The 25,153-nt window shown below is 41.5% G+C and overlaps 5 protein-coding genes across 10 annotated transcripts; 1 reads left to right on the plus strand and 4 right to left on the minus strand.

The window, feature by feature from the left end:
- Window positions 1–3,774: 3,774 nt before the first annotated feature.
- LOC108074592 (coiled-coil domain-containing protein 28B) lies at window positions 3,775–6,552 on the minus strand. 4 transcript variants are annotated; one of them, XM_017166701.3, is made up of 4 exons: window positions 6,313–6,552; window positions 6,013–6,247; window positions 4,570–4,989; window positions 3,775–4,503 (listed from the first exon to the last, which is right to left on the minus strand). In XM_017166701.3, the coding sequence occupies exons 1-4, from the start codon at window positions 6,439–6,441 to the stop codon at window positions 4,280–4,282; spliced, it is 1,008 nt and encodes a 335-aa protein (XP_017022190.1). In that variant the 5' UTR covers window positions 6,442–6,552; the 3' UTR covers window positions 3,775–4,279. The 4 variants fall into 4 exon arrangements, with proteins under 4 accessions (XP_017022190.1, XP_017022192.1, XP_017022193.1 ...); XM_017166703.3 differs by having other exon boundaries at window positions 3,775–4,500; window positions 6,313–6,551; XM_017166704.3 differs by having other exon boundaries at window positions 4,570–4,647; window positions 6,313–6,550.
- Window positions 6,553–6,659: 107 nt separating this feature from the next.
- Window positions 6,660–7,268, minus strand: COX7AL2 (Cytochrome c oxidase subunit 7A-like 2). The gene is made up of 3 exons (XM_017166706.3): window positions 7,118–7,268; window positions 6,923–6,990; window positions 6,660–6,860 (listed from the first exon to the last, which is right to left on the minus strand). The coding sequence occupies exons 2-3, from the start codon at window positions 6,965–6,967 to the stop codon at window positions 6,717–6,719; spliced, it is 189 nt and encodes a 62-aa protein (XP_017022195.1). The 5' UTR covers window positions 6,968–6,990; window positions 7,118–7,268; the 3' UTR covers window positions 6,660–6,716.
- Window positions 7,269–7,562: 294 nt separating this feature from the next.
- Window positions 7,563–8,924, plus strand: LOC108074515 (gastrula zinc finger protein XlCGF7.1-like). The gene is made up of 2 exons (XM_017166593.3): window positions 7,563–7,707; window positions 7,767–8,924. Exons 1-2 carry the CDS (start codon window positions 7,700–7,702, stop codon window positions 8,566–8,568), a joined length of 810 nt encoding a protein of 269 aa, XP_017022082.1. The 5' UTR covers window positions 7,563–7,699; the 3' UTR covers window positions 8,569–8,924.
- A 10,148-nt stretch (window positions 8,925–19,072) lies between these two features.
- Window positions 19,073–21,943, minus strand: LOC108074609 (sodium-coupled monocarboxylate transporter 1-like). Of its 3 annotated transcripts, none has more exons than XM_017166730.3 (10): window positions 21,856–21,943; window positions 21,327–21,471; window positions 21,111–21,260; window positions 20,901–21,060; window positions 20,781–20,846; window positions 20,671–20,722; window positions 20,543–20,610; window positions 20,035–20,448; window positions 19,285–19,976; window positions 19,073–19,215 (listed from the first exon to the last, which is right to left on the minus strand). In XM_017166730.3, the coding sequence occupies exons 2-10, from the start codon at window positions 21,419–21,421 to the stop codon at window positions 19,143–19,145; spliced, it is 1,770 nt and encodes a 589-aa protein (XP_017022219.1). In that variant the 5' UTR covers window positions 21,422–21,471; window positions 21,856–21,943; the 3' UTR covers window positions 19,073–19,142. The 3 variants fall into 3 exon arrangements, with proteins under 3 accessions (XP_017022219.1, XP_017022220.1, XP_017022218.1); XM_017166731.3 differs by having other exon boundaries at window positions 21,845–21,895; XM_017166729.3 differs by having other exon boundaries at window positions 21,635–21,893.
- Window positions 21,944–22,084: 141 nt separating this feature from the next.
- On the minus strand, window positions 22,085–25,094 carry LOC108074499 (2-phosphoxylose phosphatase 1). The gene is made up of 5 exons (XM_017166573.3): window positions 24,766–25,094; window positions 24,357–24,690; window positions 24,160–24,300; window positions 23,510–24,095; window positions 22,085–23,435 (listed from the first exon to the last, which is right to left on the minus strand). Exons 1-5 carry the CDS (start codon window positions 24,860–24,862, stop codon window positions 22,809–22,811), a joined length of 1,785 nt encoding a protein of 594 aa, XP_017022062.1. The 5' UTR covers window positions 24,863–25,094; the 3' UTR covers window positions 22,085–22,808.
- Between the last annotated feature and the right edge of the window lie 59 nt (window positions 25,095–25,153).

Genomic DNA, 25,153 nt, shown 5'->3' on the forward strand with positions numbered 1-25,153 from the left:
GAGGACATTTTCAGGAAATAAAGTACGTCGCCCTCTGCCCGCCTCTGTCCCAAGTGTATATGTGTGTGTTTGCAGCGGGGATAGCGATAACAAAACCCACCCAGGTCCACCCAATCCACTAGTCACTTCCTCTTTGGAGGAGAGTCCTGGCTCCTGCCAGGAAACTTTCTGCCTTTTGCCGTGTGCGCATTTATGCCAGCCCAACAACTGTCAGCTGGCCTCCCACTCTGACCCACCTCCTCCTTTGCCTCCTCCACCTCCTCCCGCTGCGCCTTTCACTCTTCGCTTTTTGCTTCCGCTTCGACAGCAGGATGCAGGATGCAGGATGGAAGAGAGCTGGTGCGGTGGGAAGCCAAAGGGGACCCAGAGTCTGTTTGAATTTTGTCGCACTTCCTGTAGGTGGAAAAGCTCCGTGCGTCTTCCGCTTTTCCAGAGCTGCTCATCAGCAACGTAATTTCCGCACAGCCAGAGCAGCGTCCTCTACCCCCTCCTCTATGTGTGTGTGTGTGTGTGTACCGGGTTCGTGGGTGGGCAAGGATTAAGAGTCCAGAGACAGCCACTGGAAACGGGAACAGGCTTTAAACAAGCTGCTCAAAAGACACAAGGGGAGACACTTTAAAAAATATGGGAAAGGAAATTACTGCATAAATTTGTTGTCAATTGTATTTCTTAGAATTTTATTTAAGTAATTTTTACATTTTAAAATTATTTATATATATTTTCAATTCGATCATTGAAAGCTTCAACTATTATACTAATTATATTATTAATATTTTTAATTATATTAGAACAGAATAGAATTTAAACAATGCTTGAGAAGCTTTTAAAACTAAAATAAATAATATAAATAGTGTTATGTAATTTATTTAAATTTCTATATAAATAAATTAATTAATTTTGTTTAGAAGGTTTATAAAATCTCCCGCTTGTCGAAAAAACCCAAAATTATATATTTCTGCAGAGTCAACATATTTTCCTTTCCTCTTATGCTTCTTAAATTATGTATGTAAATGTATAATGTTACTATATAATTTCATTCAAAATTCTCAGAAACTTAAACAGCGGCGCTTCTGTGAGATTAATCGAGTTGAAGTTTTTTTCCTCATTTATTTTTGGGAAATAAAATGTGGTTAGAAAAAAGGGAATTTATAAAAATGTTAAACAACAACTCGTAAATAATTCTTTTGAGTGGGTGCAAAGTGCAGGCAGGCGTCGGGAGTCAGAGTTCAGGTTAATGAAGTGCCATGGCGACGACGACCGCATATCGGATTCCCAGGGCAACAAGTGTTCCTCCTTTGGCCAACACCTTTTCCCAACCCCCAACTGGAAACCCCCATGTCTTCCTCTGCTCTGCTCCTCCGGAGCCCACACGCTTGTCCGCTTGGCAGTTCATCAAATTCTCATGTGACCAAGCCAAGTAAGTTCAATTCATTCGAAATTCGATATGCGCTTCACATATTTAATGACTTCTTTCGGCTGCCGTCTCTTTACATAACACTCGATTCGATGAACTGCCAACGATCCCAATCCGATGCGATACGAATCGGATCCCCTCCTGTTGCACCCACCACGGGCACTTGCCGCATTCTGTACTTGGAAAAAAATATGTATATACATATATAATATGTGCTTTAGAGCTTAAAGAAAATATTAGATACTTTATCGTTTAGATACTTTTTTTGGTTTAAAAATTCTTAAAAGAGTTGTGTTGCAGTGAACAAATAAGTTTAGTAAGTTTTAGAATAGAATAAACTGATAGTGTTTTAAAATAATATTATTAACTGTATCATTTAATGCTAGGCTTGATTTTTTTTTAATAAAAATGTTCTTAAATAAAATTCTTATTTAATAAAATCAAAATCTCATTGAAATTCCCATATAATTTGTACAGTGCAGGGTTGGGCCTTGCCTGGGTTAAAAAGGCCGCGGATATTCCCCATTTCCATGTCCAGCTCTCTGTCCCTGTGTGCCGCGATCCCCCCCAACTCCATACCTGCACGTGACGGAACGTGGATCCACGGACGATGAAGTGGAAGTGGCGGTGGCCGGTGGCCGGTGGCAGTGGCACTTGTGGCAGCAATTTGGGATAGATGTGTTGCGTGTTACTGGTTTGCCCCATTGGTAGTTTCTGGTTGCCGGTGGCTGCCACGCCCTTGGTCCCTGGGTCCGCCGGTATGCATTTGTATGCAGCGTGGCGGATGCGACGGTCCAAGCGTTTATTTCTTCATTTCTCGGCGCAAATGATGTGCTGGTCAGGTGGAGTGGGATGGGATGGAAGATCGGAGGTACCAGAGACCGGAGACAACGACGACCCAAGGAATGCACTAAACCGCTAGCTAAGCAGAGAGGCCCGAAAGAACCTCGAGAGTTGATAGACGGCAGCGGACAAAATAATAAGAATAAATCTAAAAAGGGGGAATGGTGGCAGCAACAAGTGGGAGTACACTGCAACAAAACGGTTTTATACTCTAAAAATTCTTATAATAGGATAAATATATTCAAAAATAATTACGTTAGTAATTTTGACAGTAATCTGCTCTATTTTTAATTTAAAAATTAAAAACTAGAAAATTTGTACTTATGGTTTCTTGGTAAATACTTCCTACATAAAACGTTTACTTAAAATTCTCAAGTGCGAATTTGGTGATACGAAATTATGTATTTTTTCGGTTGAGGTACTTAAATATATAGTTTATATCTGTAGAATTACAGTAAAAATAGTAAAGAAATAGTAATCTTGTTACTGAAAGAATTATAAAACCTTAACTTATGTACATATATTTTAAAATTATGCGAATTAATTTTTTAAAATCCATCCATAAATACATACATCTTATCCTTTTATGTCTTTAACTCTCATTATTACTATTAAACTTAAGGCTTTTACAATTTCCCAACCAAACTTGATTTACTCCAAAATAAAACCCCATAAATTTTCTCTCCGTGTACAGTTCTTGTTATTTGAGACCCGGATTTACACCAACATTAAAAGAAAGAACGAACAACAAATTACTTTTACCGATCACAAATAAAAAATAAAGGAAAACAACAAAAAGCCTAAGGAATATAACAAACACAACCCGGCTGCGACTGCGCAATGACAGCCCCAGGAGAAGGAGGAGCAGAGAGCCAGAGGACGACGCCGGCTGAATACAAATGCATAAATTAAACCACAAACTCACAGCAGCGTCGGAATAAAATTTCCTATGTACGAATGCACTTGTCCAAAGGTTCACTACTACTTCTCACCACTGACGCGGAGCCCATCCCCGAAATGGAAATTGTGCATGCAGAACGGATTCCCGCCATGGTGGGCGTCTTTGAGAGCCACCGATGTTAATCGCCGGAATGGGGACGCCGCATTTTCGGGTGTGCTAGGGAATTCCGCTTCCTAAATAAGAACTGAAAGGCTGCTAAAAGAAATACAAAATACAAATGCCGACACTTGAAAGCGCCACGAGAAATATGCTGATATGAATATAAATATTATTTTATACTAATTTGATTTATATAATTAATTAAGAAATTAATTCTTCAGAAAAAAACCTAGCAATTGATGTTACAAGTATTAAATATTTTAAAATAAAAATCCAAGAGAAAATTCCTATATCAAAATGATTAACGATCAACAAAGTATCATTATAGGAAATGCCTTGTAGTTTAATGCAATATTTTAGACTTTTTAACTCTTTAAAAAAACAATCCTAAATTAAGAATTAAAGGAGCTTAAATATCAAAGGGAATTACCAATCAGCCAGTAAAAAAAAACCCCGCTTTATATGCAATTATTATAAAAATGATAACTTTAATAGGTTTCCAAGTTCCGAAAATTTTTATATGTATTTATGCATATATATATATTGCAAATAACTATATAACAAACAAATAAGCGAAACAGATTTTCATATTAATTGAAGCCTGATAACCTGCAGCACACAATCATCGAATCGAAATAATTAATTTTAGCACCAGAACTTGGCACCATCTGCATCTAATTTGTAATTTAATGCTATTGCTATGGCTATGCGAAGACAATCTAAATTAGTTTCACAATCACTGCGAGTTTTTCTTTCTGTTGTTGTTTGCTAAACTAATATTTTTTTAGCATAAAAAGCCTATCCCGGATCCTCCCACTTAAGCGTACGTACAACTTAAATATTTACAGAAAATCCCAGAAAAAACCCCCTCCTTGCTAATCTCATGTAAAACTCCTACAAATCCACCTCCATTCTCAGAGCCAGAGCAGGCGTTGATCCCAGGCCTGCGGCAGGGCCAACTCTCAGAGACCCGTGTGGCTCGTCTGCAGCTGTTCAATGGAAATGGAGAGCTGTTCGAGGCGCTGCATCAGCTGGAGCATATTCTCCTGGGCCTTGTTGGTGTTGAACTCGTTGCCATGCTCCAAGGAATCCTCCTCGGCGGCAGCCAGCTCGAAATGCAGTTTGGCCAGGCTCTCCTGCTGCTCCCGTATCTTGGTCATCTGATCCATGGTGCAGCCGGAACCTGCTTGGAATTAAAACGGATTTATTGTAGGGAACAAATCTGAAAGTTAAGACTTTGTATTTTACTCACCGAATGCCTTCAGCTTGCCGGAATGAAAGTCATCCAGCAGTCCAAGGAGCGCTCTTTCCATATGCTTCACATCGGGTACTTCGGATACAAAGGAATGGTGTTTTATTGGACGATCATCAAACTTGTCACTATTGTTGTTGTTGTTGTTGTTGTGGACATTGGTGGCGGCATTTGGCATCGCAGCTGTGGGATTATTTTTGCGACGCTGCGTTCGTGGTGTGTTTGGACTGCTATTTGTATTATTGTTGGGTTTGGAACTATCGTTGTTGTTGTTGTTGTTATTGTTGTTGATGATGTTTTTGGGTGTGGTGTTGTTGTTGGGGGTTGTGGAAGGATCAGGTGCCAGCCACTCGCTGCTCACCAAAGTGATGGCATTCAAGCTGTTGGCACTGTTGTGCGTGGGTTCCAATTCATCGCGATCTGAACATCGTTAAGTGATACACAATATATGGAAATAACAAATAATAAATACAAGAAACAAAAAAATCATAAGTAAATGTAAGAAATATAATTAAAATTAAAATATTAAATGAGGTGAAGTACAAAGAAAATTGTAGAATATATGAAACCAAGGTAAAAACTACTAAAATCTAGTTGAAACTTTAAGACTATACATTTTAAATTAAAAACGAAGTAGAACTAAACATACAAAATATTTTATTTACCAAAGAAACTGCTAAACTTTTTAAATAAAGAGTGTTTTATAATAAAAATGAAGTAAATTAAAAGGTTTTTAGGTAATTTCTATGGCTAAAATACAACACACCGCCTCGAGAACCGAACCGATGGGATAGGCAAACCGCACAGGACAAAACGAAAAGCTTCATCCGCAGGCTGTTTGCTTTTCGCATGGGGTGGCCATGGGTGGGTAATGATTCCTAAAGGCCTGGGAATTTCAATTATTGAAATTATAACAACCAAGCCCTCAGTCTGAGGTGCGTGTGTGTATGTTTATATTCTATATATATTTATATCTATGGACTGTGAATAATCAAATGTAATGTATTTCTGGCATATGGACACTTGGCAAGTGCGTCATAGCTGGCGAAGGTCATGATAACCAGCAATTAGTTGAATATGTTATCAATAAATGAGATATTGGATACATTTTTGAAACAATTGGGAACTGTTTCTATTTAAGAAAGATAAATATATTGAGTGCGAAACTTAAAACTTTTAAAAATAAATACTTTACAATACAAAAAAAAATATATTAATTTTAAAGTTGTGAGCAAATTATAGAATCGAGAAGTTTTGTTTGTAGATTTTTTACAAGTCAGAAGTGTTTTCAGGGTAAGATATATATATGTAAATGTCGTGATTCACACATATAGATAGACATACAGCCGACGACACCAAAAGCCGCACGTCCACAGCAACTCTCAGCTGAAAGGCAATAATGGGAAACGGTGGCTATTAAGTCCGTTTATAGCCTTTACCCACCTTTGAGCAATTTGCGTGGCCTGGTCTTGAACTCGAAGCGCTCATCTCCGCCACCTCCCGCATGAGCCTGCGGGCGTGGCCGCCGCTCGTTCACATATGTCACCTTGGCGGCCGTCGACTGTCCCTGGCTCTGGCCCTTGTCCTTCTCCTTTTCGGATATCGTGCGCTCTATAGAACAGGAGGCCGAGTTTCTGCTGCGTGTCGTCTCCCCACTGGAGATGCCTTTGATTTTGATCTAATACAAACATAAATAAGAACAATAATTTTGGGGGGCGTGAAAATTGGGAGAGAACTTTATACATTGGGAACGGCGGGCGAGGCGGGGGTTTGAGCTGATTTCGGTGCACTTTGGCTTTGGGCTTCCTCCTCTGTTTCAACATCGTTTGGCACTAGTTTCTGGCGTTCCACCACTTCATCGTTGGGCTCCATTTTGTCTGAAATACCAGCTATATTCTAATTTTCAAAACACACAAAAATTTCTTTGTTTTTATTTCTTTTCTACGGTGTTTGAGTGTGACCAGAGTTTTGGCTACGCTAAAATACCAACCCTAGGGCTGAGCGTAACAGTGTTGCTCTATTGATTTCGGGAAATATTATGTATATACAGGGCGGGCTTTTTAAAATATAAACAAAAACAACTTTTAATATATCTTATGAATCTCTTTTTAATCAAGAAATCTTTTATTTAACGCTTTAATTTTAATTTAAGCCTTCTTCTTGGCAAATCCCATTGTGTAGACCAAATGGACGAAGCTTAAGACACCAACGCCGCACAGTCCTGCAGTTATGCCAAATAAGATTTTGTCCGCAGGCCCACCTTTCAGGAAAACGGGCAGCTCGTTGACAGCCTAAAAAGCATACATAACTGTTAAAGAATCATATAAAAAAACCAAGGGGTAACGAAACTCACCTGGAAAACCTTCATTTTGTTGGACAAACCCTCGGGCAGCGCCATATCTGCTTGCTCTTATGTAACTTCTGAAAATATTAAACCATTGCAAAAAACTTGAAAATGTTTACTATTGAATTTATCTTTTTTTAATATAAGGCCCAAAATAATAGGCTCAAGTCCAGCTTGTTATTTTTAAGTAAAAGAACCACTCACCTCTAAACGCTGAGGCGACAATTAACAAATTGCAACTTATTTGCTGCAATTTCTTGTAAAAGTTAAAAATAGACTCATTCGCAGATGACTGCAATCTGAAGGGAATGCACAAGAAATGCACTGGCAGAGTTGTCAAATTACTTAGAAATTAATGAGCGATTTAGAATTTTAAGCGATTGTGTCTAGATCGCATCGCCTGGTAAGGCAGTGAACCTCTAAATATCATAATTAAATTACTTTAGATTTAAGGAACTTTATAAAAGTAAAACAACACTTCCATTAAAATAATTTAATATATGGTTAGAAAAAAGAAAATTGACACTTAATACTTGTTAAATTACTTAAAAATTTTAAACAAAATTTGCTACTCAAAACAAAAAAAAAAAGAAACCCACAAAACGGATTTTCCAGTATATTCCAGTATATTTTTTAAAATCTCGCAGCGGTCTTACTATTTTGTTATCGAAGGCTGCCCATCTCTGGCCGATAAAATTGCAACAATAAACAATTAAACAACGCACCAGCAGAGAGTGTCGTCTTTTAATGATTTAACATAACATTTTACCCTTAAAATCCAATACTATGGAAGAGTAAGAGCAAACACTTCATATCCCTTCAACATAATAAATGAAACTGGTGTCTTTTTCAGAAATATCTGCAGAGTTTGCCAGGAAACTTCGGATGGCATGGTCAATATCTTTAGTGGCAAATCGGGAAGAAGAATTTCTCTGGCAGAAATGATTGCTCGATGGATTGGAATTCAGGTTTGCAGAGAGGATTCCCTGCCTGAAACCATTTGCACAGATTGCCTGGGAGAGGCGCAAAATGAATTCGATACAAAGCAAAACGAAAAGGAGCGAAGGGGACTCTCAGGAAGACGCAAATCAAAAAGAGCCGAGTTCCAAGTTAAAGTTAAGAAGGAGCCCATCGAAAATTTCGACGAGGATACCTTGCAGCTTTCCGAATTTGTAGTAGGAACTGCTGAAGATATCCTTGACACCAGCAAGGAGGAAGAACTACATAAAGCTCTTCAGTGCTCATTCTGCCAGAAATCATTTTCAAAAAAGGGAAACCTTCAGGTGCATATTCGGACCCACACAGGAGAACGACCCTACAGATGTTCCCAGTGCCCAAAGTCCTTTTCACAAAAATATCATCTTAAAATGCACTTGATGACGCACACAGGAGAACGACCGTACCAGTGTTCGCTGTGCCAGAAGTCCTTTTCACAAACCGGAGCCCTGCAACGCCACATCCGGACGCACACAGAAGAGCGACCCTACAAGTGTTCCTATTGCGAGAAGTATTTCTCACAAAAAAGCAACCTTCAGCAACACATCCCGACCCACACTGGAGAACGACCACACAAATGTGACTTCTGTCCGATGGCCTTTCCCCTAAAGCGTCATCTTAAAACACACATGGCGACTCACACGGGAGGTTGGCCCTAGAAGTGCTACCAAGAGAAAGCGGTACCAAAAACAAGGAGTCCTTATGTATATTTTCCCAAGGCTGAATGTTCCAAACTATTACTAAAAAATAGTGGCTCGGTGTCATAATCACTAAATCCTTGGGAACTGGCGTTAAAGTGTGCCTATTGTTACAAGTTTTGTTTTAAAAATAAAAACACAATCGTAGTATTGTTTGTAAATAATATTTTGGTAAACAATTATCTTTAAGACTGTATTTAACGAATGTATCTTACGAATCCACTTTGCAAAAAAAAACTATCGTTATTTCAATCAATTAAACGTATAAAAAATGTTTACCAAAGAATATAAATATTTCGGCATTATTTGCATTTTATTTTAAGACAAAATCTATACAATTTAACGGCACTAATAATAAAAATAAGTCAACTTATAACTTTATTGAATTATCAAATCTCTCACTGCCGTCAGCGGAATGCACTGAAATCGAGCACTTTTCTTTCCTCTCTAGACTTTTTTCCCGATTAATACGTTCCGCGCTATTTTGGCTTTTTGTGAATTTATTAACAGGGCCGCAGCGGAAAAGCTCGCGTTCTGGCGTTTTATCTGCACTACTCGATTGTACGGTCTCACCGACTGTGCAGCACTGAGTGTGAGCGAGATGTCGGCACTCCGATTTTGGGGCGGCGAAAGCTGTCCACAGCCGCCGTCTCTGTCGCACTCGCAGCGGTAAGCGCTCGCGGCGAAAAGCACTCCGAAGATAGCCGGCGTGAATAGCCCCGCCCTAACGTTTCTGTGCGCCTGGTGGGGATTACAATAATTCTACACCGAATGAGTTGTGCAATTTCAGGACACAAAAATTCGTTCGTTCGAATAACGGTTTTGTAGACACACAACGAAAGAGCGTGTGGGAAGACTGTCGGATTCGAACGGAAATGGGTACAAAATAATATTTTCGTATTAACTTGTTGTTATACAAGATTCTTAACATTTAATGAAGTCTCATTTTTAAGGATTTCTCCTAATGCAAATATTAATTCTAGACGGCACAATCCGTCCACTTATTGTGGATTTCAATTTCTTAATATGGGATTTTTGAAACATGCATTTATAAAAATGTTATTTATTAATTTATTTCGTAGGAAAGATAATTAATTTAAGTGTAAGTATAAGCTTTTAAGTACATATATTTTATTATGCCATGCATTTTAATAACAAACAATAGCAAAGACAATTAAAATACAAAGAAATGTTTAATGTTACGATCTTACTAATTGATTAATTCTTTAAATGAAATATAATTTTTAATATTTTCCTAAAGTCACACAGTTTGATAGTAAGATAAATCTTAAAGGAGATGTTTGAAAGTTATGCAGAGTTTCTTAAGTTATAATGACATATAACTTTTTAAAGATTTAATTAATTTTATTTTAAAAAGTCAATTGACCTTTCACTAATTATTTTCAAGTTGTTTACACAAATAAACACTTTCACATTATGTGACGAGCTAACTAAAAAGCTGTTTAAGCTCTCGCAACCTGAAAACAAAACAAAAAAAAATATATAAAATATATAAACGTCGACCTGTTTCAGAAACAAATACATATCGCCCTGCTAAAGCCTTCGACGATTTTCAGCGCCCAGCACAAGAACTTTCAAAAACTGTAGCCATAGTAGCTTCCATGCGAAATTAACTTGCCAAAGTTGCGAGGCGCCGCCCCGCTTTTCGTTATTTCCGAAACGAAACTTGAAAAAAGTTAAATCTGTCAAGTTCACCTCCGACGACAAGCGCTTTTATTATTGAAATAGCCCACAGCCAGCCGCCGATGGATGATGTTGTTGGAGAGGCGAGGCACATTCTCAGGTTATTCCCTAGGTTTCGCCTTACCTTCCGAAGCCATAGTTCTTCTTCTCCCTCTTTCCGGTGGGCGGCGATGCGCTCTCTCCCTCTCGTAAAGTTCAAGTTCTAAACTTGTTTTGCAAGCTGCATCGCCCCAAAAGACTGAGCACCGTCTCGTTTTTCCCTTCCAGTGAGTGTGTGTAAAAGTTCGAGAAGCACAAATAAGCCTAAGAACTTTAACCGAAAGCATTGTATCGCTGTGGGTTTTTAAAAATTAAAAAATAAGCAACTAACAAAATGAAGATTGGAAAGATATTTGTCAAAAATCGTATTTAATTTTACAATAAACCCAATTAAACCCATCTACAATAAGATAAACTCTAACCCTTTTAAAAACGAGTCGACTATTTAAACTCTCCGAAGATTAAACAAGGACAAAGATCACCTGAGATCAATAATTTAAGTTCACATGGTAAAATATTTGCAACTAAAATATTTTGATTCATTGAAAAATTGCCTGTCTTTAGACTTTTACTTGATCTTGCCCAATATTTTTATCTGACGGATTAGGCATTTATAAACTTTATTAAATCAAAAGCACCTTCTTTCTTACTCACGCACACATTCAAAAGCGTTGTTAATGCTTTTAGTGCTTTGCGGATTCAAAGTTTTATCAGAAAGCCAAAAAGACAAGAAAGGGTAAGGGTAACCCCCCCCCCCTCTACGGAAACAAACGGAGCCTCAGTCTTCCAGCTCAGAATGGAAACAAGCTCGTTTCGGAAACCAAACTTTCCCAGCTCTCAAAGGAGAAGCTCAAAAGCAATGGAAATAGAGAAACTCTTTAAATTACTGTCCAATTAGAGTATCAATATAATGTCAGATTCTGATTAGCAATGAGAAATTATTTATTTAATTTCGAGCTTTGACAATAAGCTGTGTTTTGCCAATTCCAATTTGAAGATAGCTAAAAACTGTCGTTGTTCAGCTTTTGTGCAAATGCGCTTAAAGCTTAAGGGGCGGCATAAATAATGATTAATTATTGTGCTGAAAACAGAGCTTTAATATTTGTTAATAAACAAACCTAAGACACAAGGATTTAATAAATTTAAAAATCCTTTAACCTACTTCAGAGCTGCTCTCCAAAGCAAAAGGAAAACAAAACAACTCCAGCTGCATTTGTCTTCAAGCACTCGCACTCTTTCCCACATTCCTTTCCCCTTAGCTTTTGACGCGTGCAAACTGAGATGACTATAGTGTGTGCGCTTGCGGTGGGGACAGAACATAGGCGCTACTCCTTTTCCTTGTGGCAAAACAAAATGGATTGCTCTTTAACTAAAACAGTTAACAGGCTCTCAGCGAGTGGAGCAGAGAGCCGGGGCACTGAGCAAACATTGCGGCATATATTCATCTCTTTCGTGCCTAAGGGGCGGCTCGCTCATTGGTCCCGAACACCTGAGTTCCTGTTACAAAATTCACAAAACCGCTACGAATATAAGGCATTCACACTATTCAGATTCACTCACTCACTCGTAATCTCGCACTTGTCCTACGCCAGCGCCCACTTTTCGGTCGGCGGGGGCGTGGCCCGCTGCGAATTCAAACGCGCTACTCGAGTGAGTTTGCCGAGTGGATTGAATTGGATTCAATGGCGCGCGATTGTACGTAGATGTTCGCAGCTGCTGCTCCTCCGGTTGCGATTTTTTCGTTGTAAAAAATGTTTGAACTGTTTTAAGTTTAAGTTTTAACGGTAACAGTAGAGCAGAAAACTGTAGGAGGTGGCCAGGGTGAGCGAGACAAACAGAGGCGCACCACAGCGCGGGAGAGAGACAGCGTGGCGAGGCCATCACCTTGGCATTGAAATAAGCTTACTCACACACACACACACTCACACTGCGCACGCACGAGTGGGAGGAAGAGAGGGACAGAGAGCGCCCACGGGGCAGTTCATTTACCTTTGGGGCCGCTTTGTCGTGGTGAATTGGGTTGTTATGTGGTCGCTGCCCGCGTGTGGCTTGTGCGTGAGAAAGGGATGGTCATAGGCAGAATGCTAATTATTCAGCTGGAGAGCACATGGACAAAATATAGAGGTGGCATTTGCTCAAAGAAAATAGCTTTTATTTTTAGCTAAAATATTGTCATTGATATTTGGCACTTTTAGACGTAAGCTAAATAAGCAAGCAAAAATGGAAATGGTTTAGAGCTTACATACGTACATATAATATAGTTTTTATTTTCTTAATTTTTTTTGTACGTAAATAAATTAAGCTCGTTAACGCCTTCTGGGTATGCAATATATTTCAACAGAGCTGTGGATACAGGGTATCGGAGAATTGTTCCGTTTTTCTTTTGTTAACAATGAGAATAAACAGCACTGATGAGCACATCCCAAACGTTCTCTGGGCAAAAATAATGTTCGCGATTATGGTTTTTGTTGCTGTCTGGTGGGGATGTTGGTTATCTCATCTGCTTGTTTGCTGTTCGTGCCGTGATCAAGTATGGCTCTTCCCCTTCCTCTGCCGCCGCCGGCTGTCAAATTTGTTTCAAAGTCATTGCCGCGCGAGTGCGAGCGGGCCAACCAGCCCTGACCCTCCTCCCATACATTCATATCCCCCACGCGCCCTCGCCGCAACACCACCCACTTTTCGCAGGGGTGTGCGTGAGTGTATGCTCCTCTCTGGAGCTTTTGTTGTTGTTCCATTGTTCCAGTGTTTGTTTTATCATTCTAAGTGGCTCTTGGTGTTGTTGCTGCCGGTGCTCCCGTCATTATTTAGAACATTTTTGTTTCGTTCTCGCGCCGTAAACGTAACACACCACAAACACACACAACAAACCAAATACGGGTGTGTGTAGTATCATCATCATCAAGTGTCGTCGTCGCCGTCGTCGTTGTCGGCAGAATCGGGGAATCGGAACCAAAAAAATAACACAAACCTCTGGCAAAAAGCGAGCCCTACAAATTTGCTGTTCGCCTATTCGAAAATTTCACTAAAAATTGTTTGCACTCTCTCGCCGGGTATAAAATGAAAGTATCCTTTTAGCAATCGCCCCCAAAGCACAGCACCCAGAGTTCTTCCACCTGCGATTTTCGATATTTAAGGGGTACCCGATTTTGTTTTTGAATGGAATTGTCGTTCTGTCGCACCTGTTGGCCAGGTGGATTGTGTCAACTTTGCCACTGAGCCGGATAATATCGATTTGATGATACTGGGGGGTACTGCTCGCATGCAACTTTTATTGGAGGCATCGAAAACAAAAAAAAAAAAAAACGGAAGAAAAACAGTGGCGTTGGGGATGGGAAATTTTTGGAGTCAAAAATGAATTTTTAAGGTGGATCGGCAGTGGGAAGTAGAGCCAAAATCTTTTGCGGTTTAAAATTCTGTTAAAAAAAAGTATCCAAAAGTATGCTACAAAAAGTTTGGTGATTTCCTTGTAATCTTTTTTAGTCTCGACATAATCCTTGGAAAATGAATGAAATTTTCTTTAGTATGTAAATATGGAACTTAATTTTATTTTAATGCCTGTGGTTAACTCGTATATTATCGTTAACAAACCCCACAAATTTTTACGACCCACGCGCCGCCTTTCCGTACACCAAAACTTAGACCATATAATATAAGATACCCGCCCTGGTTCCCCTGCAAACCCCCTTACAAAATCACCACCGGACTAGGTGTTGGCGTGACGTAACCGAGCTGAATAGCGGAACGAGCGGAGGCAGCGCAAGCGGCAGCTCATTTGACTGATACGCGACGAAACAAACCCAAACAAACCGAGAGTGAACAATTGGAATGCGCGATAATCGGATTTTTCCACCCTCCCCACTGTGTGTGTGCACCTGTCCGGGGACTTCTGGTCGCCTGCTACGATAGTCAAGACTTCCCCATGTCCGCGTGTGTGCGCTGCGACTAAAAACCGTGGAGGCTCCACCGATTGGGGAACGATTGGACCTTGAGAAGGTCTCGGTCGAGTGGGGGCTATAGTACGGTGTTGTGGAGGAGCCCCTCAACAGCATGCATACCGCCGTCTCTATCTAATCCCTCTTCTTGCCAGTGAGAGTTTGTGTGGTGTGTGTGTCTGCTCCGCCGCATCATCTTCCCCATCTTCCCCAGCTTGCGAGGAGGTGGAGAAATGCTCCCATGTACGCCTCTGCTCCACTCTGCTATGGTTTCTGTTAGCCCGCCCTGCTAGTAGCCATCTTTTTCGATTTTTTGCCCAACAAGAGACAGCACACCGAAGCGCAGAAATCAGTAAACAGAGAACAGTCAGTGGTTCCGCGGGGTAGCTGGGGAAATGCACTGGGAGAAAAGTATTTTAATTGGGTGGGGAGTCAATAAAAATCTAATAATTGGAATAAATGGGGTGTGTGAATAACAGTGTTTTTAAATTTCTAAGGTTTTTAAATTACATAAAACTCTTTCTAAATGTACATACATATATAATTAGGTACCGAATTCAGTTTAAAATTATTTTTTTAGATTTTGATTATAATATTACTATGAAGTAGTTCCCTTAATGGAAACTAATAAAACCAATCAGAGAAAAAAACATTTAAATCAAATGAAATCTATTAAATAGATTATTTTTTCTTGTGCGCGATCGAAGTGGTAATGGGAAGTGGCTTTCTGGCCATGGTCTGAACGAGGATGGTGGCCTGTTTCCGTCGCTGTGGCTTGAATGCACGTCGGTGTGGATTCGGCGGCTTTTGCTCCGCGGTTCGTGGTGCGCGATTACTTCTGTTTTCCTGGTGCAATTAAGCAAACGAAATATAATAATAATAAATTATAATTTTAGAAGGCGTGCCCCGCCGAACCGAAAAAGTGGCTTGAAACCACGAAATCCATTGCCCGGGATAATGATACCTTGGGCCATTTCTGTGGCCCGAACGACGTTTGTGTGCTTAAAATATAATCGAACAGGCTCCAAGAAATTGCGCTATAAAAATGTGAAATTATAATGGGGGAAAATGGTAAATGTGGAGGGACGACGACAAGTGTTCCCTTTTTTGTTATGTTAATTTTACAGCCCCCAACAACCACGGCCCCCCAATCGATGTTAGCGGGTAGAGGAGGAACGGAACCCAACCCATCCGTCGCGCTCAGAAGAAACCAATCCCGAACCGAAGCCAGAACCTGAAACCCAATCCCATGCTCCTCCACTCGAAACCCATTTGTGGGGAGGGCTCGGGCTCCCAGCTCGGCTCCAGAGTTGCGTCCAGACTTTTGCTATTTCTATGACAACTTGGTAGCTCTTGGGTAACTTCTAATGATTTTCTATGCGCGTCGCTGTTAAGGAGTTGCCCCGGAAAGCGGGGATCCCCTGCCACATATGTTCATCTCTCCTGCCTTTTGGGATCCACTCGAATCTGTTGGAGGCGCTTTGTGGGTCCGAAATGTACGTTCTCGGTGGAGTTTGCGTCATGCCATGTTAATGGAACAGGCGATCAGAATACCAAAGTCGTATACGTAACACGTAACGGCGAACGTCGAACGGCGGAACAAGACAAAGAGCGAGACGGAGGTAGGCTGTAGAGAAGGAAGGTCGCACAGCTTGTTGTTATTGCCTTTTGTTGTGGTTGTTTGTGTGCGAGAGTGGGGCCAATGTACCCGCGGCCAGTGCATTGCACCGTATAATCGCTCCCGCTCTTCGCTCGTTCTTTGCCCCTACAAAAAAGAATAACACAATGGGAGAATAAAAGAGAATCTTATCGATAGCCATATGATTTGGTTTTAATATTATTTTGGTTTGGGTTTTTAAAAGGATATAAAATTGAGCTGAAATTTATTAAGAATTTATAACTTACTAAGTTAGTTGTACTAATAAATTAAAATAACAAAAAAGTAAACATTTGTCTATTTACTATGTAGATATTACATATTCCCTCGTTGTGCTTTATGGCCTATTGGTACAAGTGAAAATACAAAGTTAAATTACGTAAATAAAATACATATGTCTTATTTTCGTACATTGCTTATCTTCTTTCTTTTATATTCCCCCTTCCGTCTTTGTTCTTTGGCTTTGTGTTGCAATTACGCCAACGTCATCGCAATTTCTTCTATGTGCACGTCGCTGCACTTATCACACTCACACCCATTTTACAGCTGTACTCTCCCTCTCTGAGAGCAAAGAGCAAGAGCTGGGCTAGATGAGGTGGTAGGGGGGAGGGGTTGGGCTAGGGCTCCTATCGCCGCCCCTTCTGCCTTGCTAGCGTGGAAAACTGTAATGTGTGTCCCCCCTCCCAGTGCACTAGTACTCGCACATTTGAAAAGTGCATCGAGTGCAGCGAAAAATGCATCTGCCGATGCTCGGCCATCTGTGCTCCGCCTGCCGACGAAGAGCTCTGTGGGACCGAAACAGAAACGAAGCATAGTCGGCGGCGAGCCTAGTTCCGAATGCAGTTGCTGGGAAAACTCTTTCGGCTTTCGGTTTTTGCTTTTTTGTTAGACGATCTCTCCAAGCGGCAGCCCGAACCACCGGCATCGAGTAGCACCGCTGCACTTGCAACACACCTGTGCAACTCCAACTGGTTGCATCTATTTGGCGCCTAGGAAAAATCCTGCCCACAGTTTTTCCCCAAAATGGAAAACCCCATCGGGCTGACAAGCAGCCGCATAGAAGTCTCGACTGCCCCCTTTTCATAGAAGCACCCCGACTCTTCAAAACTTGGGCTAAAAATCACATTTCGCTGGCGTTGCACCGATGAAAAATGGTTGAAAAAAAAAGGTTTGAAAAAAAACGTTGTATGATTTTTCTTCGTCAATATTTTGTAACAGAGGCGCAGCACCGATGCAGCCAGCGATTTCTCGGCTCCGGAATTGTGTAACGAAATAAAAATGCACAGTCCAAACGACCGTCTGAGCGAGGTGGGGGCGGAAGAGGGGTAAAAAAAGAGAGCAAGCGAGAAGACACCTCGTGCTGTTTGGTTGCCTTTTTTCAAAGCGAGCAAGCGAGACAAAGACAATTGGACGGAGGAGCAAAAGAGCAATGCAGTTTACTTACAGTGGAACACAGATGGGGTTAATGGAACTAAAATGCATTTCGAGCTGTAAAAATAATTTTAATTTGGAGACCTCAGCATAGCATTTTCTCAAGTTAAATTTCGTAAATTATAGTTTTTAATCGACAAGGAATTTATTGTTAGCAGAATTTGATATATTTTATTTATTGTCTCAGCGAATCGAGTCCACTGTGCAAGTGCATGGCACATGTGTGAATGCATCGCTGAGCAAGAAAAAGACAGATATAGGGTCTCCTCTCAGACAAGAAAACAGTCAGCTGAGGGGAAGTGAGGGAAGGAGGTACGGAATGGGGGACAGTGCAAGAGCGAGTGCATCGGATTGCAAGCTGCAAAACTGTGCCCCCACACGCCAAAACACGAAAACAGCCCAGAAGACGAAGGCGCACTCAGCGGCGTGCAGCAAACGCAGCAGCGCTGATGCGGCGGCTGCACTGGTATTGGTGCACATTAACATTGTATCGAGATTTGCGAGGAGACTCAGAGACTGCAAAAAATCGGTGGGCGCTCCTGCTCCGCCCACTTTTGGTGCTCTCGCTCACTCTCCTCTCTCTCTCTCACGTTGGGGCTTTTGCAAGTGCATCGCGCGGCTGCGAAATCTGGGCTCCTTTTCCCAATGTAACACAACCATGCACCATGCGAGCGAAGATTGCCCTAGGGTTCCATTACGACACATATGTACGCTGATTTTTTCAAAGGATTTCAATGGGGGGCTGCACACAAAATCAAAGAAGGAGAGAGAGAGGAGTGTCCATTACAACTCCAACTTCTCCTGGCTGAGCGGTATATTGTATATTCCCCTTGCGAGTTCCGCTCCGGGCTTTTTTTCCGGCCTTTTTCCCCGAGTGTTCCTCCAAAATGCGAGCTGCGTGCACAAAAGTAACAAAATGTACTGAATGCCAACAGGCTCTCAGTATTGTGGAGAGCGACGATTTTACATTACGCTGTATTCTCGGTACGTACAAGCGCTCATTGCGCGATGCCCCCTTCCACTCGTGCGCTCTCTCGCCCCCCTTTTTGTGTGTTTCTGTGTGTGCGAGTGTGTGCGCTATACTTGCGCGCTTGGCTCCCCATTTACTGCTGTGCCCCTCTTTCCCACAGGCAGTGATGACTCCACTCCACTCCCCGCTTTTGTTTTTTTTTTTATTTGTTGTTATTTGTCCGGCTTTTGGCGGGGTCTTTGCTCTCGTTTGCTTTATCATTCCTGCTGGTGATGCGCTTTTCTTGTTTGTGTGCGAGAGCGGGCACTCACACCCATGCCAAGGCAGCGCTGCAGCAGAGGCAGAAAAAAAGTTTGCAAATGCATTGGCGGTCGTTCTCTCTTTGGAGCTCAGTTGGAGCTTCAAGGTCGAGGAGATGAGTTTAACGTTAATGTTTGCAAAATAATGTTTTTTAGTTGTCGTGCTACGTACATTACATTACATTATAAATAAAAAAAATAATAAAGAAAAATTAAGATTTTAGTTAATTTTTAATTTAACATATAATCCATGGGGGCTATGACTTTATCAACGACATTTCCAAAACCGTGCACTTTTTATAAAACTCAATTTTAAAGGTCTTTAATATTTACTTCTCAGTCTGGAAAATTCATAGAATGAATATAAAAACTATCTTCATTCTTTTAGCTTTTAGTATTTCGGTGCAGGCTTTAATGAATTAAGAAAAAAATATAAACGGAATCAGGCTAACATATAATTAATCAAAATAACAAAGTGAAATAGTACGAAAGAAACAAATATTTTATATCCTATTATCAAGATCAGCGCGCCCCTCAGCATTATTGAAACGTTTAAAGCAGTCCTTTGGAAGGAATCTAAAATGAGAAGGATATACATATATAATATCTGTACGTTTAGTATCGAATTCAAAATCTGCTTTGTACCTGTGAATCACTGGGGATATTAAATCTGGATTAACAGACTTCATATCTGTGGGTTTGGTCACCAGGGAGACCAGAGAGCCCACCACGATGGACGTAAGCACTCCGATGGGGGTCACCCAAAGATAGGACAACCGGTACAGAGGAAACACCTGATCCTCGTCCTTCCAAATACTTTCTGGAAGCGTCACATTGCCCGTACAACCCTGCACGGAAACGGGAAGCTTCTGGGAGTTTAGTTGTCCTGCTGCGGCTGTGATCTGCATTCCAAAAGTTATCCATCCTGAAAGGAGGAACCCGGCAATTGCTCCCACTGCTGTGCCTATGGTGTTTGCCCAAGGAACCAGCATTCCCAGGGTGAAAATTCCAAATGTAGCTCCCGATGCAATGGCTGCCACTGAGGTCCAGATGCTCAAGACGCCACTTGCCTGCTCGAGGAGGAAGATTAGAGCAAAAGCCAGGACACCCAGGACAACAATGCTGGATTTCACTAAAATTGTGGAGGCTCTTTCGCCGGGTTGCATTTTAAAGCAGCCACGCACTATATCCTCAAGGAACACTAGCGATGTGGAGTTGAAGTACACCGACAGGGAACTTAGGCCAGCTCCAAATATTCCGGCTATAAAGAGACCAGGCATGCCATAGATATGACCAGCAACCTTGATCACAAAGAGGGGCATCAGTTGATCATCATCCTGGCCAGATAAGCAATTAATAAAACGATTTTTGTACTCTAAAGCTGTATATACCCACCAGGATCATTCCAGCACTCAATGGATCGCAGTCGTGGAATGTGTGAAAAATCAACACTCCCAAGAAGCAAAGAATAATGATAAAGAGAGCAGATCCAACGCTGAATATGCCGATGGCTGCTCTGGCCTTGTTGAGCGAGGGAAGGGACATGTACCGATGTACCATCGTGGGGGATATAGCATTCGTTGAAGTCCAGTAAAATAGGCCACCGATGAGAACGCTCCAAACTGTTTGACGGTCGTAAGGGGAGGGACTAATGTTGGCAATTATAAGTCGTCCTCCCTGCTCTAAACCTTGCCAAAACGCCTCAAAGTCCTCGATGTAGCAAGTGGCCAGAATAGCCACAACCACGACTGAGATAAACATGATCAACACCTGCCAGACATCTGTGTGTACCACAGCCTTAAGACCGCCCTAAAGAGAGATCATTTAAAGTATTATAGGTTAAAGATTCTGAATGTTAGGAAAGGTAGCTTATTTTCCTGATTAATAAATTAAAATCTCTTACCAATATCGTGTATATAACACACACCACAATAATCAATACTTCTATAAGATACATATCAAGGCCTGATACTGTGTTTAAAAATCAATATTAGACAAGTTTTTTGGAATTGTAATTGAGCTAAAACTTACCCTGATTTAAAGCCAAAGCAGGTAAATAGACCAGAAAGGGTAAATATAAAGCCTAAAATCAACCTTATTAATAAATGAACTTAAATTTCAGATATATAAACTTAACTTACCACATTTGACACGAAAATAATAGAGGCTATGCTTCGTATACTCGAATGGAAACGCATCTCTAGGTACTATATTAAATATTATAATAATTGAGGCAAAAAATAAGAGATTTTTCGGCCTACCTCGAACGATGAGCCAACCTGAAGAGTGGAATACACTGGCAAATAGACATATGAGACAATCAGTCCATGGACAATAATTGGTATGACAATAAGACAATACTGTGTGCCGTAATTATAGATTTCTGAAGGAGTGCCAAGAATTGAAACGCCCGAAATATAGCTATAAGCAGAACAAAATTAGCAAAGAATTATTCATAATTTAAGCCTCACCTGGCTATTAGACTCATAGCTACGGGAAGCACTTTCAGATTGCGGGATCCCATCAGATATTCGTTCATCTTTTCTGAACCCAAATCCCGCTTTGATTTTATTCCTGAAGGAGCACTTGGAGTACATGTTTCCGTATTTCTCTTGGTTTTTCTATAAAGTGGATTAAATAGGTTTCTTTCTTCTAATCTAACCTTAGCATAAATGGAATTTACTCACTTTATCCAACCGTAATACACTCCTATACCAATGGATAAAATGGTAGTGCCAAGGAACACGACATAGTCGACAATGCCAAACCTGAAGCTGTCCATTTCTAACGACGTCTTCCAGACTAATGGTGAAAGCTCTTTATCTCCTGAAACTGAGATTTTGGTTGTTTAACCTTATTGTTAGTTAGTTATCTGAGATATAAAAACTGCAGAGTACTATCAACACCAATTCGAGGTCGTAACAATTATCTACATGTGTTAGATATACTAAATCTATAAACTATATACAGCACAGCTGGGTAAAAACGATATTACTTGAATTTGTTGTCCGAGAAAACCACTTGTTCACTGAGAGGTTTATCAGAATACTCAAGCTTTTGGAAACCAGAGACTTAGGCTGTAGTCTGAAAAGGTGGATGAGAGACCCAAAGGCAAGTTTTACACCTGCTCGAGCGAACTCTCCACTATCCAAAGTAAGTAGCAATAGTACATTCACTTCATTCGATTATAATTGTAAAAAATTACCACGTGCATACCGGCAAAACAATAAACACAAAACACAACCGATCGCTAGACTAACTGAACCCAAATATGAGATCTTAAAGCAGATAAAGCACTTATCAGCTGTGACCTTGGATAAATTGTTAGGGACCGATGCAGAGCTTGGACGAACTGGATCATTTAAAGGTGGGCTTCTGCAAGTCGCTCAATCTAAATAAAAATACTTAAAAATAATACATAAGTAAAAGATTGCACCCGAGTCAGTAATTTTAATATTATGCTAATTTTAGAACATTTATTTCAAAACTTTATTACACTTGTAAAGGTAATTTCTAGTAGAATCCTTGTTATATTCCACCAATATAATGTATATTAGCTTTAAGTTTTGAGGCTTAAGTAATTAAATTTTTAAATTTGTAAAGTGGATGTGTAACTTCTTGATATGTTTACATTTCTCTTAAGACTTTTTCTTATAAACTAAATACATATTACCAATGGTAATATATGCTTTAAGATGTATAAGGGGGTGCGAGTTATATGGGCATTATCATCATCCTAAAATTTGTATTACCTTGGACATTAGATTCTTATGATTTCACGAGAGGAATGTTTTATTTGGAATGCGTAAAAATATGCAATTTTCTTAAACTCGAAAATGTTTAACTCTACAATTCGCGGAAGGATTTCTTCGTTTTAATTCGTTTAAAAGTTGGTTGATATGTTTACGATTTGTTTACTTTTACGTTCTAAAAGATGTTTTGGTTCCTAAAAAGCTAACAAGTGCTCCATTGATATGTATCGATTGCGATTTGTGGATCAACAAGTTGAACAACTCAAGTTAACTAATTTGCGACTTAAGTAACAGAGATAACATCGCTAAAAAGCGGTCGTGTGAAGGATAATCGAGATCCTGCTTCTCCTTTTTTTTTTTCGCGGGTGGCATCTTAACTACTTATCACAGTTTTTAAGGGGGGTTTCCCTTTCTCCACTAGAACTCGGGGGCTTTGGGGGGATTAACAGCTCCGCAGGCTTCTTTAAAATTGGTGGCATTCAGTGGACTAAAGTAATCCTCGTGCAGGAAACGTATAATGTTCTCAATGGGACACAGGTCGGCCTTATTCCCCCTAGAGTCCCTGGTCACCCTCAGGCTCTTGCCGCCCTCGCAAAAATCGATCTGCTGGGTCACATCTCTGCCGTTGTACACCACACGGAAATAGTAATCCGTGTGCGCCTCGCTCCGATAGACCTCGAATGCCAATCTAGAGGCATACGCTATAGTTTTACCCTGGCTGGGACTGATGATGCCCAAGGCTGCTGTCAGATATTGCAGGGTGCAATCGTGTCCGGAATATAGCACAAACTTTGTTCTATCCCCGGAGATCATCTTGAGCATATAGCTGACAATGTGACGGATCATGCCATAGGAACGGAGCAATCCGGATAGTTTGTAGTATGAGTGGCCAGCGGAGCGTTGGGAAATCTCGTCGGCAAGCGACATTAGGGTGTCCACATGGGTGGGTTCCACACAGCCCTCTTGGGGGGATTCGTCTGCCTGCAGCAGGGGATTTCCGTTCTCTGCCTCTGGGGAATCGGGCTCCATCTGTCCTTGGGCCTCCTATTTTTTTTTTTTAATATAAATGTAAACATTTTTTGGGAAGTATATATGTACCTTATGGTACCCAATATTACCTGCAACAGATTGGCGGCCGTTTCATCCTGATCTATATTGATCACATCCACCAGCTCCTGATTGGAGTTCTTCTTGCCCGGCTTTGGCGTGACAGGCTGTTTTTTCCTCCGACATGGCAAGGCAGCATCATGGCATAGGACCGTCAACAAGGCATCCACCACCTCAAAGGGATTGCTGATCCCATTGGGTGTGTGCTGCAGTATGGTGCCGCCGATCCACTGCATCACGCCCAGGACATCGTTACGCTTCAGAAGCTGTTTATCCATCATGGCGTCCAATCGCTTCCGGAGCAATGCCGACTGGGGACAACTGCACTCGCTGAAGCAGAAAGCCATGCTGTGCGATTCGCGGACATTTAGGGCCAGCCACTTGTCCGCCGGCAGCAGGGAGAACAACATGGCCAGGGCGGATTGGAAGGTGCGCCGATAACGTGTGGTAAAGACCACCACTTCGTCCGAATTTAACAGCGTGTGTGGCGTCGTTTCCACCGAAGCACGATTTGGATTTGGCTTAAGTAGGAGGCCTAACGCATGGGCGTACACCTGATGCATGATCTCGCCAACGTGGAGCAGCTGCGAGATGCCTCTGACGGAAAGGAAAAGAAAATGGGTGTATTATTACAGGCTTCCTTCTGGGTTATCCCACTCACTTGTAGGTGAGCTGTCCCAGCGGACAACCACGCTCCGTGGCCGGAAGCAGAGGAAACCCATGGAATGGCCCCACCTTGTTCCAGTACATGTGATTCGAACCGGAGGCAGAGCTGCTCGAATTGTAAAGAAAGCTGCGATATCTGAAGAGGAAAATTTACAAAATTAATAGGTAATCCCTGGCGGTAGTGTAACTTACCTATTAACCAGGTTATCTGTGCCACCAGTCACTCCACAATTGATGCCAGCACTACGGACATGGGATATGGGCCCACGATCTCCATGTCGAATGACCAGGAGTACGCCCTGAAGTTTCCAACCCTCCAAGAGGCCGCCATCATCGAAACGCTGGAGCTGTGAGAGCGGCGCACAGCGCTCTCTGTACTTGGCGAATCTCTGGGCGGTGGAGGAGGCTTTCGCTGGGGCGCCTTCGCCGCCACCCAAGGAACTGCTGACGGTGCCAGATGAGCTTGGACCAAAAACAGAGCCACCACCGGGTATGCTCTCAACATTGCCCATATAACGATACATTCCTGGAAGGTGAAAGGGAATTTATTTAGTGGAAGATTATCTTTTTTTATAATAAATATTTAAGAAGTTAGACTTACCCGCTATGAGTAGGAATATCCAAACGCTGAGCAGCACATAACAGTAGAAGGCACGATTTTGTGTGGCCACACGCATCAGTTCCTTGAGCAGCCGCATCCTGGCCAGCACTCCTCCACTCGCTCTTGCCTGCACCGTTGCCCCTCCTACTCGGCATCAACTCGATGGTCGGCACTCCTGGAGGGTTCTGGGCTGGATATATAGCTTCGTTGTAATCCCTGTCCAGCGTTAAGTATTCCTGGCAATTGCGTTTTGTCAACTGGCTGGAGAAAAAAGAAAAACCTGGTTTACTTTTGTTAATAGGAAGCGCTGCTTGGGGTGGGGACAGCTGTCAAGCGTCTACGTGGAGCATGTCCAATTGCCAGGGGCATGCGCACTGGAGGCCACAGC

This window comes from Drosophila kikkawai, chromosome 2L (assembly GCF_030179895.1).
Source record: "Drosophila kikkawai strain 14028-0561.14 chromosome 2L, DkikHiC1v2, whole genome shotgun sequence".
Classification (NCBI taxonomy): domain Eukaryota; kingdom Metazoa; phylum Arthropoda; class Insecta; order Diptera; family Drosophilidae; genus Drosophila; species Drosophila kikkawai.